General features: G+C 42.2%; 1 protein-coding gene across 2 annotated transcripts in view; it reads left to right on the plus strand.

Annotated features, from left to right (window-relative positions):
- The window catches only part of Kif15 (kinesin family member 15), a 71,036-nt gene that overhangs the window by 12,750 nt on the left and 43,670 nt on the right, over positions 1-14,616 (plus strand). For both annotated transcript variants that reach the window (XR_015626761.1, NM_181635.2), the window contains 3 exon segments: positions 2,689-2,726; positions 9,097-9,194; positions 11,869-12,048. Coding sequence is in view for 1 of the 2 variants with exons in the window: in NM_181635.2 (NP_853666.1) it covers positions 2,689-2,726; positions 9,097-9,194; positions 11,869-12,048 (316 nt within the window). In the remaining variant the exon portion in view is untranslated.

Raw genomic sequence — 14,616 nt, forward strand, 5'->3', positions numbered from 1 at the left:
TAGTTCTTGCATTAGTTCCTACTTGTTGCTGGTTTAATAAATCACCCAGACATAGTGGCATAAATAATAGATTTATTTTACAGTTCCCTAGAGGCAGCTTCAACATGAGTCTCACTGGGCTAAGATTAGGCTGTTACTGGAGATACACTCTTTCTGGAAGCTGTTGAGGGAAATCCTTCCTTCCTTCCTAGCTCCTAGAGGCCATTCGTCCCCCTTGGCTCAGAGCCCCTCTCTGTTTTCAAGCTAACAGTGCGGTAATCCAGTGCTATGTTTTGTCCCGCCGTGTTCTGTCTTTGATCTTTGAGGTCTCTCTGCCACCTTGACATACTCTGTCCTTTGATTTTGAGCATTGCCTTGCTTTATTAGGCTACATGACTTGCCAAGCTCTTACATTTTGTGTATCCTAGTTCTAGAATCATTAAACCCTGGATCCTTTTGTTGGGAAATAATAATGAGTAGCCAAGGTCTGGTACGTGGATGTATTTATTACTATTGGAGAGCGACTGTTTGAGACTTTCATAGCAGAAAATATATATACACACCCTTGTTGTATATACAGACCGTTGTGTCTGATGAACGATCTGCAAGTGTCTCTGTATCAGCTATTCATGTAGATATTATGCTAGCCCTGTGCTTATACTAATGTCTAGTATGAATCCAGTAACCACAGGGTTTATTTTAGTCTTTCTTCCTTGTTTAGTTATCTTTGCTGTCTGCGATAAACCTTTTACTTTTTTTTTTTTTTTTTTTTTTTTCGGAGCTGGGGACCAAACCCAGGGCCTTGCACTTGCTAGGCAAGTGCTCTACCACTGAGCTAAATCTCCAACCAAACCTTTTACTTTTACTGTCTATTATCCACTTACTAACTTGGTCAACCCCAGTATACATGTGAAGCAGTTTCAGAATTAAAATGTATCACCGTGACAAACATATTAACTGTTAAGTATTTATATACAATTCCTTTTTTATATGTCTTTTAAGTATCATGAAGATTAGTCTGCAAGGATAAAGCTTTCAGACCATTCCAGCTTAGCGGGTTTCTGGACCTTGTTCTGAAGTGCATGGTGTCCTCAGCAGGCAACCAAAGGCAACAGCAATAAGATGTCTATTTTGGGAGTCTCTTGGACAGCACTGGCCAGCAACTCAAAAGAGGGATTCACTTGTCTGTTATTGGGATTTTTGTTGGATAGTCTTTGGCCTAGATGAGTTTATTAAAATGTTATAGGTACGTGTGTGGTGAATATATATATATATATATATATATATATATATATATATATATATATATGGCATTATTTGCCCTTTAAAAATAATTAATAGTATGATTCCTTATGCCTTTTCAGACATCCTATTGTTATTTGACTTTGTTCCCTCCTTCCATATTTACCCCCCCCCCCCAAAGGGCCCATTTTCTTGATCTTTATCCTGCTATTCCCCTCTCTGGCTCCCTAACTCCCTATCCTGACAATGGGCCTGTTTTATTTTCCTGGTTTCTGCAGGGTATGTACTCACATCTAAAGGTTTGGAGCTAGAACCCTTTAAATGGTTCCTAAATGAGATAGAAAACTGTTTTGTCATGAGTTCCTAAAGCAGCAAGAATTTTTTCCATAGATTATTTTGAATGATGAAATTCAAAATGATTTTGAAATTGCCACAGGTTATCTGCATGTCTTCAGAGCTATTTATTTATCTGTTTTCTAGTTACCTTTTTTTTTTTTTTTTTTTTTTTTTTTGGTCTTTTTATTATTTTCTCCCCTCCACCCCACCCCATCCTATCCCAAACCCAGGGCCTTGTGCTTGTTAGGCAAGCACTACTACTGAGCTAAATCCCTAGCCCCATTTATCTGTTTTCTTGTTCATTGGTTGATTGATTGATTGATTGATTGATTGGAAGCATCTCACTGTGCATTTCTGGCTATCCTGGAACTTGTCTTATCAACCAGGATAAACTCAGAGAACTCTGTTCACCTCTGCCTCCCGAGTGCTGGGTTAAAGACATGCACCAGTGCACCACCATGTTCAGCTTTGTGGAGTATTTCATCTAAGGCACACTCATTAATGCATTAATTCAGATTCCTTTTTATGTTTGTGGGTAGAACTTGGAGATAAATGAGTGATTTATTAGTTGGGTGGTCATACAGATCTCAGAGATTTACCTGTTTCTGCCTTATGCTGGGATTAAAGGCGTTTTCTACTATGTGAATCCCTTAAACTTATTTTAAAACAAAGACATTTTAATGTCTTTTCAAGGCAGAAAATTTCAAAATTACTACACTATTTAGCAAAAGTTAGAAACAGAAGTCCAGTTGATTCTGGTTGAATAAATTCTATTCTAAGGTTTTGTATCCATAAAATACTGTTGTTGCTATTTATAAAAAATGAGCCAGCCCACACCTTTAACCTCAGCACTCAGGAGGAAGAGGGAGGCTGATGGTCTACAAAAAAATGAATTCTAGGACAGCCAGGACACAGAGAAACCCTGTCTCAAAAAACAAGCAAACAAACAAACAAAAAACCAAAAGGGCAGGTACCTGCTTCCTGACTGATATCTGAGGTGCAATTAAGGGAGAAGAAGGTTGCAGAGTACTCTGGAGGGGATCCTCCCGTTACATTCTAGCAGGCCATATTAAATTAGTAGGGTAGTCTCAGTTTTATGTGTGAAAATAACACAAACTTTTCTTTTTTCAGTGGGCAGACTGGCTCTGGGAAGACATTTACTATGATGGGTAAGTAAAGACCGGTGTCTGCCGTCTAAATGCACTTTCTATGGTGCCGACTTGGAACATGCTTTAGGGGAGGCATTATTTCTTTGTGTGAAGTCCTCCTTCTACCAGCTTGTGAGTGCCTACACGGTCTATTTGTTAATCCTTATTATATCTATGTTCCTTGGCGCAATGCTGGCACAGATTCCTGGTTTATGACTTCCACCCTATCCCCCAAGGCAGCAGATGATTGTTATCCTTGGATTTTCTTGCTTGGAATGTCTAGAAGTGAAATTTTACCAAAAAAAAAAAAAAAAAAAAGTATCTAAAGTTATTTTCCTAGTTGCTCCGCCTGCTTTCTTCCTTTCTTTTTTTGAAGGGGGATCGAGGGGTGTGGGAAGAGACAGGATCTCACTGTGTAGCCCTGGCTGTCCTGGGATTTGCTGTATAGACAGGTTTACCTTGAAGTCATATTGCCCACCTCTACCTGCTCTGGACTGCTGGGGTTAATGGTGTGCAGCCCTTTGTCTACCTGCTCTGGATAGCTGGGGTTAATGGTGTGCAGCCCTTTGTCTAGCTGCTCTGGATAGCTGGGGTTAATGGTGTGCAGCCCTTTGTCTACCTGCTCTGGATAGCTGGGGTTAATGGTATGCAGCCCTTTATCTAGCTGCTCTGGATAGCTGGGGTTAATGGTGTGCAGCCCTTTGTCTAGCTGCTCTGGATAGCTGGGGTTAATGGTGTGCAGCCCTTTGTCTACCTGCTCTGGATAGCTGGGGTTAATGGTATGCAGCCCTTTATCTAGCTGCTCTGGATAGCTGGGGTTAATGGTGTGCAGCCCTTTGTCTAGCTGCTCTGGATAGCTGGGGTTAATGGTGTGCAGGCCTTTGTCTAGCCCCTCATTTCTTTCCTTTCTGGGAGATTCCAAGGACACCACCCACCCCACCTCCCTTTTCAAGATCTCATGTAGCCCAGGATGATGTCAAACTTGCTTTGTAGCCAAGGGTGAAGTTGAACTTCATCTTCCTGTCTCCAGCTCCCAAGTTCAAGGTTTATAGGTGTGCCCTCTGCACATAGGTGTCATTTTGTTTGTTTGTTTGTTTGTTTGAGACAGGGTTTCTCTGTGTATCTCTGGCTGTCCTAGAACTCCCTCTGTTGACTAGACTGGCTTTGAACTGAGAGAGCCTCCTGAGTGCTGGGATTTAAGGCTTGTGCTACTACAGCCTGGCTTAGCTTTTATCTTTAAAGTACAGTTTACAAGAATATTCACAAACTTCTAAGTGCCTTGCTACAAAGCCTTTTCAGAATGACTGTAAGGTTTTTATTACTTCCCTATACCTTTCTTGTGCACATCAGTCTTCTGTTAGTTTCTTTGTTCTCTGGGGCATACTTAACTAATGTTTATATACCTTCTATATCACTTTGTTGGTGATACAAAGTGGGTTACAGTGAACCCCAGGCTGACCTTGAACTTGCCGCAGTCCTTTTGCCTTGGTTGCTCGTGTCCAGGAATTACCAGTGCATATCACCACTCAGCTATACCTTGTCTTTTCCTTTTTGTAACAGGGTCTCAGTGTGTTGCCCTAACTGGCCTCAAACTTGCAGTGATCCATCTGCCTGTGTCTGCTGAGTGCTGGGATTAAAGTGTTTGCTACCACACCACCTCCCACTTTTCTGTCTCTCTTAAAAACCCCAACAAAAGGAAAATAAAAACAAAAAACAAAACAACCCAAACAAAAGAAGTCCACAAAACAAAACCCCATGCAATTCATTTTATATTAGCCAGCTACTCCTGGGCACAGGGCCTTCCCTGAAGAGTGGTGTATAATACCTAGTACATTCCATTGGAGAAAACTGCTTTTCTCATTGTCATTATCAACTTGCAAATTGCTTCTTTGTTAAAGATGGAACTCTGTGTCCACTTCTCATTGCCAGGGCTCTGCTTGGCTTGAACCTGCTTTTCTAACTATGGATACCTCTATAGTTGTCTGTAGGAAAAACAGATGTTAGGTCAGTTTACTCAGAATTATTGTTAGGCAGGGAGCTTCTCAGGGGGTGCTTGTTGGCAGCTGGTGCAGCCCTTTGCATTTGACACCAGTCAGAATAGTAGCAGGGGGGTGAAGAGCATTAGACGGTGCTAACACAGCTGTTGTAGCCACTGGTAGTAGGATCCTTAGTTCTGCAAGTGAACAGCTTTTGTGTAGTCATAGGAAGTTGGGATTCCTTTGTCCTTGGCAAAAGTTGGTGTTGCAGCTTCCAAGTAGGCTTACATACTGGGATTCTTCAGGTCTTCTCAGATAACACACAAGACTTCACAAGGTGTGAGAATTTCTCCCTGTCAACTAGCAAATAATCATCAGCTATATGTTCCCTAATGTAATTCATGTCTCAGATCCTGTAGGTTTAAAGCATAGTGCCTAAGGCAGATTCTCTTCCCAATTGCAGGTACTAATTGTAAGCCTCAGTTTGTGGCCCATGTTGCAAAGCAATCAGCTATAGACTGCGTTCCCACAACCCTGTCCTTAGGTTTGATTAATTTGCTACAAATCCTTTGGGTCACATATCAGATATTTACAATTTGTAACAACAAAATTACAGACATGAAGTAGCATCAAAATAATTTAATGGTTGAGGTCGCCACAACATGAGGAATTGAAATAAAGGACTTCAGCATTAGGGAGATTGAGAACCATGCTACGGAGGTTCACAGGACTCAGGGCAACTTGTTTACCATAAGGGCTTCTCCCGAAAGATTACAAATGAATAGCACGTGATAGTATTCTGTGGTCACTGAAAAACGCCTGAAAACAGTTTAAAGGGGGAAGGACTTATTTTGGCCCCTGTTTTCAGGCTATGGGTGGCCAGCTCCATTTGGATGGTGAGACAAAAAATCCTGGCAGAGGTGGTAGAATATAGTTAGTGCTGATGGTGGCTAGGAATGGAGGCAGAATGCCTGTGCTGGTGGACCTTCTCCCCTGTTCCTCCATCTTCCGGGCCAAGCCTGTAGGATTATGCTGCCAACATCCAGGGCACCTTCTCTTGTGTATTTACTTGTCCCTGGCAGTGTCCTTGAAGACAAACCTAAAATGTGCTTTGCTTTACTACCTCCTAGGTCTTTTCTCTATCCAAGCTGCCACAGTTGTCACACAGCTAGATGTTGTAGAGTCTGGAAGAGAGGGTCTTGGTCTTCTGTCTCTGTCTCATGTCACTCTCTGATATGAGTGTGTTTTTGTTCACTTCATGGAAACACCCATGAGTTATATGTTATATTCAGCTCTCCACAAGCTCCCATACCCCAGTCTTTTTTTTTCTTCTTTTTTTAAACATTTATGGGTGTGTGTGTGTGTGTGTGCGCACAGGTGCTTACAAGTGCAAGAGGAGGGTACTGGATCCCCCTGGAGTTGAGGTTACAGGCAGTTGTGGGCCACCTGATATGGGTGCTAGAAGCTCTGGTCCTCAGGAAAAAATAATGTCTTAGGGTTACTATTGCTAATATTCATAACCAAAGGCATATTGGGGGTGGAAAGGGTTTAGTTGGCTTATATTTCCACATTACTGTTCATTATCAAAGGCAGGAATCTGGAGGCAGAAGCCACGGAGGAGTGCTGCTTACTGGCATCCTCAAAGGGCTTTCTTATAGAACACTGGACCACCCACTTAGGGGTGGTTCTACCCACAGTGGGCTGAACCTTTCCAAATTAATCACTAAGAAAATGCCCTACAGGTTTGCTTGATCTTTTGGAGGCATTTTCTCAATTTAGGTTCTCCCTCTCAGGTGACCCTAGCTTGTGTCAAGCTGATAAAAAATCTAGCTAGCACAAAGAGCACAGGTATTCTTAACTGCTGACCCAATTGTTTTGTTGGGGTGTGTGTGGGGAGTGAAGCTTGTTTTGGGAATGGATGTAAAGCAGACTGTTAGTGATCAACTTTACCCTCAGTGTCTTCTCTCCTCAAGGTTGGACTAAGATCCCTTGAGCATGTGGCTATTTTCCTGGCATCCTCATTCTGTCACTGTTTATGGACTTTCTAGTCATGGCTTCATTAGCATCATGCAATTTCGAATGGGCTTGTTATAACTAGTCTTCCTTCTTTATTGCTCTGAACTGTTCTAGAGCTGCTTCAGGAATCGGGCAGGCAAATTCCTGAGGAAAGGACATTCTTTCTTACCCTGCTTACTCGGGACATAACAAAGGATGCAGAACCTGTGAGCTAAGAACTGTGAGGATATATCAGTGTGTAATGTCATATCACAAGCCTGAAGTAGTATTCCTAACACTTCTCACATACTTCTCCTTTCCTACTTGTAACAACATAGAGAGACCACTCTGCATTGCTGTCTGCTAGGAATCCATGATGCCATTACTCTGTGCTTCTTAATGGCATGGCTTCTGTTGCTGTAAAATTATAATGGATGCCACTCGTCCTGGTTCCTGCCAGTTCCCACTCCTGAGAATCTGCATGTTCTAGCTATTTCTCTGTTACTGCTTTCACACACTGTCCCCTGGGTGGTTGTTACCATGCCTAAGACTCAGATAGCATTCTGTAGGGCTGTGCTAGCATGGCTCCACACCATGCTAGCCTCAAGCATTCTATAAACTAGCATGGCTTCCTGTCACTGACTCTGTTCACACTCCCAACACCCAGTGAAATCATTACTCAGCAAACTCGAACCCAAGAGCCAAATTTATGTGTTAAATGCTCAACGTACAATACATCCACACAATTAACTTACAACCAATTGATAAGATCTAATTTGCCCATCTAGACACACAAAGCCCTGTACACATCCATCCCTTAAGAATATTCATAACGGGGTTGGGGATTTAGCTCAGCGGTAGAGCGCTTGCCTAGCAAGCACAAGGCCCTGGGTTCGGTCCCCAGCTCAAAAAAAACCCAAAAAAACCCAAAAAAAGAATATTCATAACAACCTGTAAATGTGCAAAGAGGAATTTTTTTTTTTTTTTGGTTCTTTTTTTCGGAGCTGGGGACCGAACCCAGGGCCTTGCGATTCCTAGGTAAATGGTCTACCACTGAGCTAAATCCCCAGCCCCCAAAGAGGAATTTTTACATCCATGTTCCTCCATGTTCTCTCAGCGGCTTCTCCTGCTCAGTCTCCTTCTGTTCCAGTCTCCTCCTCTTCTCTCAAACTTTTCTCCTGCTCGTCCTTGTCCAATGACAGGCCTCGTTCTATCTTGTACCTGCCTTCACCTGTACAACATCCTATAGCTTTTACTGTCCAATTAAAAAATAGTAGCAAATCCTAATTTTTAGCACTTAATGTGTGTTTGATGTATAATTATAAGTGCTTTATTTGCAGACTTTCAATTCTTCCCAACAACTCTCTAGTTATTGACATTATTATTCCCATTTTGTAGTTGAAAATTCTGAAGCTTACAGCACACACAGTGTGGATCTGTGGCTTAGAGGACAGACTAGTCTCTGTCTTATTTCTTTTGATGTGAAGAGACTTGACCAAGGCAATTTATAAAATAAAGAGCTAATCAGGGGCTGGAGAGATGGCTCAGTGGTTAAGAGCACTGACTGCTCTTCCAGAGGTCCTGAGTTCAATTCCCAGCAACCACATGGTGGCTGACAAACCATCTGTAATGGGATCCGATGCCCTCTTCTGGCATGTCTGAAGCTACAGTGTACTCATATACAGGAAATAAATAAAAATCTTTAAAAACAAAAAACAAAAAGCTTCTACTTAAAAAAAAAAAAAAAGAGCTAATCAGGGCTTACAGTTTTAGAGGATTAGTCCTTGACTGTCATGGCAGGGAGCATGGCAACAGGCAGACAAATATGGTGCTAGAGCAGTAGGTGAGAGCTTACATCTGATCAAAAGCAGGAGGCCTAGAGAGTGAGCAAACTGGGAATGGTGTGGGTTTTTGAAACTTCAAAGCCCATCCACACTACCACACTTCCTCTGACAAGCTCACATCTAATCCTTTCAAACAGTTCCATTAACTGCAGACCAAGCATTCAAACATATGAGCCTGTGAGGGACCAGTCTCATTCAACCATCACAGTCTATGAAAACAAAAGTACGAAAACAGAGCACAGTTATGTCGGTCTCTGACAGTAGAGACATGTTAAGCTTAGCACGGGGGTGGAGTTATGTTAATTTAATGTTAAGCTTAGCACAGGGGTGGATTTCTTTGTCAGACCACATCTGTTCTTAGAATTGGGTTGGTGGCTACCGTGGGCTTTCCCTTCAGTCTCACTGACAGACAGTTTTATTATTGTTCTTTCACAGGTGTAAATGTAACCTGCTTGAAACAACTAGGATGTTGATTATGCCATATATCATTTTATTCCTCTATAAACTGCCTTTTAATATTGCCATTTTGAAGGATTCTCAGAATAAAAGGTTTTTGTTTTATTCTTTTTTTCTCAGGACCATCGGACTCTGATAATTTTTCTCATAATCTAAGAGGAGTAATTCCACGAAGTTTTGAATATTTGTTTTCCTTAATTGATCGTGAAAAAGAAAAGGTAAAATTTACTGTAAAAACAAAATGTTGGGGAGGGGGTGTTGGAGAGATTGCTCAGCTGTAAAGAGCATTGGCTGTTCCTCCAGAGGACCTGCATTCTATTCCCAGCACTCAAATGGCAAAAGCAGCTCGCAATTGTCTGTAACTCCTCCCATGCCAGGGTGCCTGATATCCTCTTCTAACCTCACTGGGCACCGGGCACACACATGGTACACAGGCATACATGCAGCCTATAGAAGAGAGTGGAAGCATCTTGGACTCTCCAAGTACTTTATGAGAGAAAGTGTATAGGAAAATCTCAACCAAGAAAAACAGAGTGTGGTGATTTAGATGAGAAATGTCTCAGGCATTTACATTCGTGGTCCCCACTTGGTTGCACTATCAGTGCACCCTTCTTCCTGCTTGTGTTTTGAGATTTGAGCCCTCAATTTCTGGTCTTAGCATCCTGTTCCTTTTCCTTAGCAACTGTTCCCTTTCTACTATCATGGCCTCTAACCCTGTGGATTCATAAGCCCAGATAAATCTTTCCTTCTGTAAGTTGTCATGGCTGTGGGTTTTTATCAGTGCAGCAGTAAAGTAATACATAGAGATACACTGCAAGTCCCGTCCTCTCGCTGTGCTCACACTTAAAGGTGTCCATAGTCCTCCTGATGGACAGTATCCATGGACCCATCTCTGTTTGTTTGCAGAACTTGCTTGCACCTCATTGTCATCTTGTTCCGTGTAGATTATGTCTCCATTATCTAAGAACACCATCTTTTCCCTCTCATTGGTCCCTGGGTTGGGCCATTCTCAGGATTGTATTTGTTTGGCTTGGCAGATTCTAGAGTTAAGAACCTGTAACTTTAATTTGTTCAAACCCTATTTTTAATGGTGGTTCTTAAATGCTTTAACCTCCCTTGTAGCCCACCCCCCACCAGAGGTAGTGGAAAGGAAAGGTTAGCAGGGCAAAGAAGGAAATGGACCTGTTTAGAAAGGTTCTTGGGAGCAGCTCCCATCTGTATTGTCTAGAAATCACTCTCCCAATCATCCAGAGTCCGGGGAAGTGGCAAGAAACTGCAGCATACCACCACAAGTTTTTTGGTGTGTTTCTTTCTGTAGAGTCTAGAGAAATCAAGCTTAACTACGCAGTGTAAGGCAGACCAGTACATTTGTGTTGTTAGCAAAGAATACTTCATCACAAGTCCTTTCATGTGCTTGCTTTAGCAGAACATCCTCTGTCTGCTTCAGCTAAACATTCCTTCATGAGCCTGTCTTAGTCTTTCACCTGTGTCCACTTCAGGAAAACACTCCTTCATGTGTTTGCTCCAGCAAAACACCATCCACTACAACTGACTATGCAAAGAACCCTTAAGTTTCCACTTCGAGAAACCTTGTTCTTATGTGTTTTGTGTACTTGTGTATCAAGGAAGTTGGTAAATAGCATCAGCTTAACCATTTACTCCTTTGTAGCAGTGTGCCAAACATTGCAGTTAGACTTAGTGTATGACAGTAAAATAATTTAAGTTAGTACTATGTATTTCTGTGGCTAAAAGGTCTTTTTTAGAGTGGGACGGTGATGGTGCATGCCTTTAATCCCATGTGGAAGGCAGAGGCAGGAGGATCGATAAGTTCAAGGCCAGCCTGGTCTATAGAGAGAGTTCCAAGACAGCAAGGACTACACAAAGAAACACTGTCTTGAAAAAAAATTTTTTTGAATATCGGGTTTTTTGTCAGCATATATGTCTGTGTACTATGGGCGTATCTGGTACCCAAGGAGCCTAGAAGAGCATGCAAGATCCCCTGGGACTGGAGTTACAGATGTTTATGAGCCTCTATGTGTGCACTGAGACTCCTAGGAGGATCCGCTGAAGAAAAAGCAGTCGAGTGTTCTTAAGTACTAAACTGTCTCTCCAGCCCCTGAGGTGGTGTTTTTTTTTTTTTTTTTTTTAAAGTAAGGTTTTCTTTCGTTTAAATGTATGAGTGTTTTACCTGTACTTACATGCGTCGTCTGTGTGCAGTGCTTGTGGACATCAGAGGAGGGCAGTGAACTTGGCCTAGTGTTGTTAGTTCCTATGTGGGTGCTGAAAACCAAACCAAAGACTTTATAAGAGCTGCATGTGCTTTTACCCTCTGAGCTATCCCTCTAGCCCCAAATTTATAGTTTTTAGGATGAATTATTTTCATTCTTTTAAAGAACATGAACCTTACTTCAAGTAAAACCTGTCTGGACCAATGATATGGTTCAGTCTATAAGGATGCTTGTCACCAAGCCTGACGACCTGATTTCGATCCCTCGGACCCAGATGGCAGAAGGTGACAACTGACTCCCAGAAGTTGTCCTCAGCTCTACACAGATATTTCATGTATGAGTATGTCTGTACTTATAGACACAATAGATAAATGTTAAAAACCAAGACTTTATAAGGAAGTACAGTATGGAGAGCAGTGGAAACGTACTTGCATTGCTCTGTTCCCATTGCCATTGCCATGAGCAGGCTCTTTTGTACTCTCCAAACTGGACTCCTGGGGCTGCAGTGATCATATTAAAAGTTACATAATGTTTTGGAATTGGTTTCTATATTATTTTCAGTGACTTTTCTATGTTTTACGTTATATTGAAGGACAATAGGAAAGCACACCTGAAGTAGCTCACAGAAGACGAATGACTAAAAACAGTTGCTTTTCTTTTACAGGCTGGAGCTGGGAAGAGTTTCCTTTGTAAGTGCTCCTTCATTGAGGTCTACAATGAGCAGATATACGACCTGCTGGACTCTGCATCGGTCGGACTGTATTTAAGAGAGCACATAAAGAAGGGCGTCTTCGTGGTTGGTGCAGTGGAGCAGGTGGTGGCCTCAGCTGCTGAAGCCTACCAGGTGCCCGCCATCAAACACATTTGATATTTAAGCAGTAAGCGTGCCAAGAAAGTGTCCTCATCTCAAAGTCAAGATTGAGATGATAAAAGGTTTCATAAAAGCAAGGACAAACTTCTTGAGAACTAAAGAGAAAAAAATGTGGCAATAGTTTCTACATTTCTCCTTAGTTAATCTCCAATTTGGGGCTAGACTTGAGGGTTACATACCTGTGCTCTCAGCACTTAGTTAATCTCCAATTTGGGGCTAGACTTGAGGGTTACATACCTGTGCTCTCAGCACTTAGTTAATCTCCAATTTGGGGCTAGACTTGAGGGTTACATACCTGTGCTCTCAGCACTCACAACATTGAGGACGAATTGAATTTGAGACTAGCCTCGGCTACACAGTAACAGCCTATCTTATAAACAGATGTATGCGAGGGTAGGGGGGGGTCTGGACTGCTGATTTTGCAGTGCTTTATTGTAGCCTGTAGTTTTGTCTACAAGGAACACAAGGCTCTAAAGGCTCTACAAGGCTCTGTGTTCCTGGTTGGCCACACACATGCACCCGCCCAGGAGCTATCCCATGTCCGCCGATAAAAGACAAGTACACATTCGCTCATATATTTTTTTTTTCTTCTCTTTTTTTCGGAGCTGGGGACCAAACCCAGGGCCTTGCGCTTGCTGGGCAAGTGCTCTACCACTGAGCTAAATCCCCAACCCTCATTAGCTCATTTTTAGCTGACTTATTGGCTCAGTGGCTGGGCTCTTCTAAGCCTTCCAAGGCTAGTGTGCCCTTATTTTCACTCCTAGCTCAACGCTTCTAAATCTGCCCTCTACTTAGTTGCCTGGTTACCTTCTGTGAAGCCCATTGGTCTTGCTGCCCAATATGTTTTGGGGCCACTTTCCCTTCCCACCTACATTTGGAAGACCTCCCCTGTAGCTCCAGTCTGGCCTGTCTCTCTCCCTCGGGTGTCTCGATTCTGTTCTTCTCCCCAGCCTGTGGAATCTGGAAGTCCTGCCTCTTTTTTTTCCACCCAGCCATTGGCCACTGGCATCTTTATTGATAGATCAAAAACTAATTATGGGCGAGGACCTTCAGCATCAGTAAACACAGATTCCCGATCAAAGCATCAGAACCACCCCCTTACATTCGATGGTATTTATTGTAGTAACACAATCTGAAAGACATTTTAAGGAAGATAACGCATCAGCATCTGGTGCTCTGTGAGCTCCTTGTACAAGGCCCTCGTGAGAGCACTGATCTTTCTGTGTTTGCTTCCCTGTTGTGAGAGAGCAAATAAACACACTGAAGAAACATCTGAAAACATTCTGCTAGATTTTAGGACTCTGATATGACCAATTTATTTCAATTAAGGTCTTTTCCTTATATTCTTTTATGTGTATAGCTTTTTGCTTGCAGGTATATCTGTATGCCATCAGTGTATAGTGCCTCCAGAAACCAGAAGACAGCATTGGATTTTCTGGGACTGGAAATAAAGAAGGTTGTGAGCTGCCAAGTGGGTACTGGAAATTGAACCTAGGTTTTCTGGAAGAGCAGCCAGTACTGCTCAGTCATCTCTCTAGAACCTGTCTTAGGTTTTACTGCTGAGAACAGACACCATGACCAAGGCAGTTCTTATAAGGCCAACATTTAATTGGGGTTGGTTTACAGGTTCAGAGGTTCGGTCCATTATCATCAAGGTGGGAACATGGCAGCATCCAGGCAGGCATGGTGCAGGGGCTGCTGAGAGTTCTACATCTTCATCTGAAGGCTGCTAGCAGAAGACTGGCTTCCACATGGTTAGGAGGAGGGTGTCGTTGTTAATCCCCACAGTGACACTTCCTCCAACGAGGCAACACCTACTCCAATGAGGCCACACCTCTTAATGCTACTCTCTGGGTCAAGCATATTCAAACTACCCCAGAACCTTAAATAAGTTTTATAACACAAAATTGAATTCTTAAAAAATAATGCCATCCTCATATAAGTTGAGACAGGGTCTCTGGGTAGCTCTGGCTGTCCTGGTATTCTCTCTGTGTGTAGAGAGTACCATTCTGACCTGGAACTCATAGAACTCCATCTGCTTTGCCTCCTGAGTGCTAGGATTAAAGACAAAACCACCACAGTTGGCTGTAGTTGAGTCTGTTTATTTTATTTTATTATTTTAAGAGATACTGTCCCATTAAGAAGTCCAGACTGGCCTAAACTCACTATGCAGCCCAACCAGGCTGGTTCCAAACTTGTATTCTTTTTGCCTCAGCCTCCTAAGTGCAAAAAATTTCAAGTAGGTGTCACCACACCCACCCAAAAGCTGAGTTTCACGGAATGTTTCTGTCAAATTAGTCACCATATCACCTACCTTTTAAAATCAATAATGTTAAATTTTGTTAGATGCCATAGGTGGAATATCTCGTCAACACATTAGTTTGATAAAGTACTCAATAGAAGTTTTAGTGTTTTGTTTAATGGGTTTTTGTTTTGTTTTGTTTTGTTTGTTTGTTTTGTTTATTTGGTTTGTTTTGGGATTTGGGTTTTTTTGTTGTTGTTGTTTTGTTTTTTGGTTTTTTTTGTTTTGTTTTGTTTTTG

Source organism: Rattus norvegicus, chromosome 8 (genome assembly GCF_021556685.1).
Source record: "Rattus norvegicus strain SHRSP/BbbUtx chromosome 8, alternate assembly SHRSP_T2T, whole genome shotgun sequence".
NCBI lineage: Eukaryota > Metazoa > Chordata > Mammalia > Rodentia > Muridae > Rattus > Rattus norvegicus.